The sequence below is a fragment of the Danio aesculapii genome, chromosome 6 (genome assembly GCF_903798145.1).
Source record: "Danio aesculapii chromosome 6, fDanAes4.1, whole genome shotgun sequence".
Classification (NCBI taxonomy): Eukaryota; Metazoa; Chordata; class Actinopteri; order Cypriniformes; family Danionidae; genus Danio; species Danio aesculapii.
In genome coordinates this window covers 24,183,904-24,191,145 of record NC_079440.1, presented here as the reverse complement: position 1 = coordinate 24,191,145, position 7,242 = coordinate 24,183,904, and the positions used below count along the sequence as shown (strand labels likewise).

The window sequence follows — 7,242 nt, the reverse complement described above, 5'->3', positions numbered from 1 at the left end:
AAAAAATACATAGCCTGGTTTTAAACAGTTAGATTTTTGGGAGAAAAAAAAATAAAGCGGTGCGTAGCAAACCTAAACGATTCCTCCCACGTCGCACAGCTATAAAAGAGGTTAAATAATCTCGGTTCGGTCCGTTACAGGACGAAGATGCAAACAGGTTTGGGAGCACAGTAGAGTGATCCACAGAAAACGACAAAGAACGCAGCAGCCTGATACGAACTGCTATCAGTCCGTCTGTTGGAGAACATGTACAGTATACTCTCAGATACCTTCAAATAGGCTATATCGCTTAGTCTCAGTGTAAAAAATAATTCCATATTAACAATTTTAAACTGTAATTTAAAAAAAGAAATTAAGCATTGCATATTAAATAGTGTTAAGCCTTTAGTTTGTTTATCAAATTATTATATTTATAATGTTTAACAAGATGCGATAGTTGATTTTCTCTCCCGAGTTTGAAATAATTCAATTTAGCGCACTTTTTCCCCGGTATGTAAACACATTAAACGAAATGAAGCTGATTTCTAAAGCTATTATAAGCCTAGGGTTTATATAGAAGAAAATTGTCATGATATGAGTCGGGCATATGCCATGTACAATATTCGCCATCATTTCACTCCCTTGAGCTATTTAGAAACAGTGCTTTCACTCAAAGGCCCTGACACACACAATGACTATCAGCTCAAAACGGGCTTATTTCTCTAACACATCTCACTGTGTCTGTGCTCTTGAAAGAATAATGACACAGTTTTGTTTTGCCAACAGGGATTACTATTGTGAGGTTTTATTTTGGAAAATAATATATTATAAACTGAACACTTAAAGACTAGCTTAAAATACAGTGAATGGATACTAAATAAATCAAGAATTTAATAATACAATTAAATTCATAGTTTAATCAGTAAATATATATATATATATATATATATTTTTTCTTTGTATGTAAGTAAGTATGTTTTGCTATTGTGATTGACAATGCCGCATCAATGTTTCACCGTAATTGATTAGATATAGCACCGCGTAATTTTTAGTTAACTATATCCTACATTTATTTTGTGGAACAGTAATATATTTCATGTGGTTATAACTGTTTAGTAATTAGTTTTAGCAACAAGAAATATGCATAGCATGCAAACAGTGATGCAAAGTGTTACCGTAAACGCATTTACGTCTAATGAAGATGCCGTCTGAGACATTATAGCGGAGGGAAGGTTTCAAAAGAGCATTGAGGAATCAATGAGTGCCTCTAAAGTGTAATGATGAAGTAAAATACGCTGATTGGACAGACGCGTGACCATGTATCCAATGAGAGGAGAGACAGAGAACACGAGGAGTGTGTTATAATAAAGGAGAAAATATGACGTCAATGTAGGAAGTCATTGTAGAGCAACACTACAACGATTAGTGGCAAAAGGGAGCGTGATGTCGAGGAGTTAGAGCATCCCAATCTCTCCACACCTCAACTTTAAAAGAAAGTTCAATAACCATAACAAAAGGACGTGGACTACACAGATCCACTTGCTTTCCACATTTCACCTTGAATGTAACCACAGCTCGGAGCGCAGGCTATATTTTCTTCTTTTTTTTTGCTTAAGTGCAAGGATTTTGTTTTGTTTTTTTGTTTGCGCGTACGAAATGTTTATTTTGCACTTTGTTCGAGGCTTTTTTGCTGCGCTAATCTTTTAGTTCTGGTCGTTTTGTTTGTTCCGTTTAAGTTTTTTTTTCGTTGTTGTTCTTGTTGTTTCTTTTTATTGTACAGGAAAGTTGTTATGAAGACGACTTGAATGCTCATCCTTTTCTTATATTATGGAAGGATCCAGTGGGGCTAGTTTCGGAATAGACACTATTTTGTCCTCAACCAATTCTGGCAGCTCAGTACTGATGAACGGAGATTTTCGTCTCGGTGACAGTAGCAGAACAGCGGATTTCAGGAGCCAGGCGACCCCATCACCATGTTCGGAGATAGACACTGTGGGAACAGCCCCCTCATCCCCGATTTCGGTCACGATGGAGCATCCCGAACCGCATCTTGTCCAAGACAGCCTTCAGCATCACCATCACCATCATCATCTCAGTCAGGCTCAGAGTTTGCAGCTTTCACCCCAGCCTCATCTGCTCGGTCAGGCTGGTTGTGCCCCCAGGACTGCCACCTCCTCCTTTCTAATCAAAGACATTTTGGGCGACAGTAAACCGCTTGCAGCGTGCGCTCCTTACAGCACCAGTGTACCATCTCCACACCACAGCCCCAAAACAGAGAGCGGAACCGCACCGGACGGCATCAGGCCCAAACTAGAACAAGATGAAAACAGAAGCAAACTGGACAAAAGAGATGACATCCAGAGTGAATTGAAATGTTTGAACGGTAAGATTACGTTTTACACGCCAAAAAAAAATATTTAAGCTAACATAAAAATAGAGTAAACAATATTTTTATTAAATAAACATGTCTGAATAGATGTTAACACAACTGACTCAATTATCTACGTGCAGGTTTAAAAAAAAGCATAAAAAGTTACATGAGATGCATGTACAAATAGTATTATTACGTTATAATTAATTGTGTGCAAAGTAATATGATCATTGCATCGTATAGCAAAGCAATATATATATATATATATATATATATATATATATATATATATATATATATATATATATATATATATATATATATATATATATATATTATTGCTATAGTATAATAATACAAATTATTATTATTATTAGAACAACAACAAAAAAAATTTACTCAAAGTTAATTATTGCAAAACTAAATATTTTTTTTATTGTAAAGCACATAATTCTTCTCATTTGATAGGTCATGTCTACATTAAAGAAAGCAATCAAATTAGCCCGCATTTTTACACAAAGTAAACAAATCTTATCTCGGCTGTAACAATAAACTGAATGAATCCAACTAGGTGACATGCATTCGGTGGTACAAAACACCGCTAACATTTTCAGATTTTTAAAATTCATTAAAAAATGCATCGTACAACTTTAAATACAAATTAAAGTATTTGTTTATTTTTGTCTGTATTTTCATTACGAACCAGTATTACAATATGATAACAATATTGGTAGCCTGTCACCGAGGTTATTCTCTGATATTAGCATAACAGATGTAAAGGCTGGTGAATTTTGCCCGGTGTGGGATCCTCCCTAGTGAGTCAATTAGAGAGATTATTGTTCTTCCTTGAGGGGGGATCACGGAGCCCTGAAAAAACTGCTACAAATAGAGATAGATTGACATATCGATCCTGCTCGTTTTGAGGTAATATTTTTGTCTACATGCAAGCGACCTAATTTATTTAGGAGCCAAATATTTTTGAATAGCTGGTATTTGACCTAAAGAAAAATCAAACCAAAAAATAAACAGTTTTAGATTTGCGTGTACAGCCAAGGCCTATGAGAACCACAGTATCAAAATAAACCTTCTAAATAATAATTAATAAATGTTTAGACTGTTCTCATGTTGAATTATCTACACAACTATATAAACTGTATTCAATTAATATAAGCCTATACATCAACACATTTTTATATACAAAAAATTAAAATAAAAAAACACTTTCACTAACTTCCATGCATGAACTTGTTTAGGAACAAAAGAAGAGGGCGATCGGGAAATTTCTAGTTCCAGAGACAGTCCGCCAGTCCGCTCTAAAAAACCTCGCAAAGCGCGGACGGCCTTCTCCGACCATCAACTTAACCAGCTGGAGCGCAGTTTTGAGAGACAGAAATACCTCAGTGTACAGGACCGAATGGACCTGGCAGCAGCCCTAAACCTCACTGACACACAAGTCAAGACTTGGTATCAAAACCGACGGTAAGTGTCATATTTATATTTATAAATATTATATTTGTTGTGGCTCATATAATAATAATAATAATAATAATAATAATAATGATGCACAAAATGTTATATATATATATATATATATATATATATATATATATATATATATATATATATATATATATATATATATATATATATATATATATATATATATCTCACCAGTTTTGTATCTGCATTTAAACCTGTTTTGCAGTTGACAAAGGTCGAGATTTAAATATTCGGATTTTATTTAGGCTATTTATCAAGATGCATTATTATGTTATTTCTTATTGATTACGCGTTAATTTTATTGAACAGTCTTTTTTTTTTAAATGAACGGTGCAACCTGCTATGAATCAAATAGTTTTCACATGTTGTCGGAATTTATATTTATATATATATTCGCATTAAAGGATTAAAAGTTAAATTGTTTAAATTATCATGACTAGTACTACTTAGGCCCCAAATTGTTTTCCTTTCCTTCACAATTGCTTTTTCTTTTTTAGTATTGATTAGAGTTTTAAGTTATTACATTTATATAAGTAGCTATTACTAACGAAAGTTAGTCATGCAAAGCTAATTTTAGTAAATTTATCGTATGGCAACTGTACCAGAAATCATAACTTGGCTAAAAATTAAAGCAGATTATATCAATGTAAATAAATAATATAAATACAAAATAATTACTAAATGAAAAAATAGCTTGCGGCCACAAACAAGTAGCATGTTTCTCGTTTTCTTTTCTTTTTGTTTTACCTATTTAGGCCTGTTGCTTAAAATTACGCTTACCCAATTAGATTTGTGCCAGAATCAAACATCTTGAAAAATCTGGCCCATGAGGTGCCATGTGGAGAGTTTAATAATTGATTTCTTGTATTTTGATCTCATTACAGGACGAAATGGAAGAGGCAGACGGCTGTCGGATTAGAACTGCTGGCTGAAGCTGGAAATTATTCGGCCTTACAGAGAATGTTTCCATCCCCGTATTTCTATCACCCGAGTTTATTAGGAACCGTGGACAGCACGACAGCGGCCGCAGCCGCCGCTGCCATGTACAGCAGCATGTACCGGACTCCGTCCACACCGCATCCGTCTCTCCAGAGACCGCTCGTCCCCAGGGTGCTTATTCACGGCCTGGGGCCCGGGGGACAACCGGCATTAAATCCCATACCAAACCCAATTCCGGGCACACCGCATGCTCGGTAAAACGAGTAGACACTGAGAGACAAATGTATCACACGTGATGTGACAGACTGAACTTTCACAGACGCATTTTGCTCTCAAGAAAACACCGAGAGACGATTTCTATCGAAGACAAAGATGTATTATTTAATATGGACCATTTCTGACTTATAGGCCAAACTGAACCAGACGAGCCTGTGACCGTGACAGTAAAAGGACTGTTCATTGTCAAATTGTTTGTTTTGTCTTTTTTGGTACAAATACACTTATACTAGTACATACGCTTATAAAGTTTAATAGATTTAAAGAAAAGGTGAAATAAAGACCAAATGATTTTAAAAATCTAATGTCGCTTTCTCTTGAAAGGAGCCGTGTATGTTTAGGCCTACTGCTTTTAACGTTTTAATTTTGGGGCTCTTTTTAAAAAGATTATCCTTCATTACTGCAAAATTTAACAGGGATATGCTACATCATGGTGACTGATTTTAGCATGCATTTTGTAAAACGATTTTTTATTGCAAGTTAAACACATTTATATTTAAAGTTTAATGAAAATGTTTTTATTATATATATATATATATATATATATATATATATATATATATATATATATATATATATATATATATATATATATATATATATATATATATATAACATATATGCTATTGTAACGTGCAAGATAATTTTGAGAGGAATTAACAAACCCGGAAACTGGGTCTATAGCCTAATATATAACTTAGCCTACTTAGGCACAGCATTTAAATTCTTCGTATACTCGATATGCCCGTCTGAACACATTAGCATAGGCGTGCATTCAAATAAATCTCGGGACCGGTCTGCTATATGAGAATAAATGGTTTGATGCGTTTGCTCTGGGAATGGCGAAGCTGCTCTCGGTCTGGCAGCTGTTCTGTGGGAGAACCGCCGCGGACAGACAGCAGGCGTGAGCCTTCTCAGCGTGAGTGAATTAAAAGAAACATTTCGCATAAACAATTATAGACCTCTGTAGAACTCTCCCGAGATTAATATGAGCTATTTGTCATTCGTTTTAATAAGCGACCATTAAGATAATGCTGCAGAAAACAAGAGCAGACCTTTCTCATTTTCTTCGTATACTTCAAATACTTACATTGTCCCGTCTGTTTGTTATTAGTTTTATTAATACCATTAGCCTATTATTAATTATTATTACTACTATTTGTGAGACTCTCTCTTTTTTGTCAAATACATTTTCCAGTCCGTTTTAATAATTATATAGCATATTTCTGACTTTAAGCGAATTAATTATATGACCCCAGTCACTGGATGTGTACAGTGCTATAAAAATGGTCTAAAATGAACAAACGGAATTTTAAATAAAGGACATAGATAAATCGAAATTAGAAACCAGAGATCGCCAAAGATCACACAATACAGAATTCATGACCGCACTATTTTATTTGCCGACACAACGCATTCATTCATTCATTCATTCATTCAATCAATCGTTTTATTTATTGGTTGGTTGGGCAACTGTTTGGCCAACAAACATTTTAACTGGAAAAAATAAACTAGGCGTAATGTAACCAGGTGTTTTCTTAGGGGAATGTAATAATTAAATGAACATTGCAATGCTTTTTTCTTATCTTTCTTTTTTTTTTTTTTTTTTTTTTTTTTTTTTTTTGAGAACGATAACATCCCCTGGAGGTTCGAATAGACTACAGGGTAGAATAGCCCCAGGGCGCGTTTGTTTGGGCTCCTCTAATTGGAGAATAGTTTGCTGATTTCTGCGCTGCTAAATTCTTATTAAAGCCAAGATGACCTTTGCTGTGGTTTAAAACAATGTGACATGGACACATCAGTGCCTGCCTTACATTTTCTTCATTTAAAGAGAAGACAAAACGTTAATAGGCTATTTAGTAAGTTTATCTTAATAAATTATTAACGAAATAAATAATAATAGACAAACGAAACAAAGAAAAACACATACGGTTTGAAGAGGAAATTGATTTTCAAATAAAATTGTCGGATATCGCAGCTAAAGTTGTGGATACAGTCTCTTAAGGATTTGCAGGATATTCGAAAAAAAAAAAAAACAGTCAGCTGAGAACTTTTATCAAAGTACTGAAAGGATGGCAACCATCTGTAGATAACCATTTTAAAAAGCTAGTGATTAGCTGCGTTATGCTGCTCCAATGCATGTACAATCGCCAAGTAACTGCATTTTAAATAATCCA

General features: G+C 34.4%; 1 protein-coding gene across 1 annotated transcript; it reads left to right on the top strand.

The window, feature by feature from the left end:
• Window positions 1-1,404: 1,404 nt before the first annotated feature.
• Window positions 1,405-5,333, top strand: barhl2 (BarH-like homeobox 2). Its single transcript, XM_056459034.1, has 3 exons — window positions 1,405-2,362; window positions 3,604-3,829; window positions 4,735-5,333. The coding sequence occupies exons 1-3, from the start codon at window positions 1,807-1,809 to the stop codon at window positions 5,045-5,047; spliced, it is 1,095 nt and encodes a 364-aa protein (XP_056315009.1). The 5' UTR covers window positions 1,405-1,806; the 3' UTR covers window positions 5,048-5,333.
• The last annotated feature ends 1,909 nt before the right edge of the window (window positions 5,334-7,242 follow it).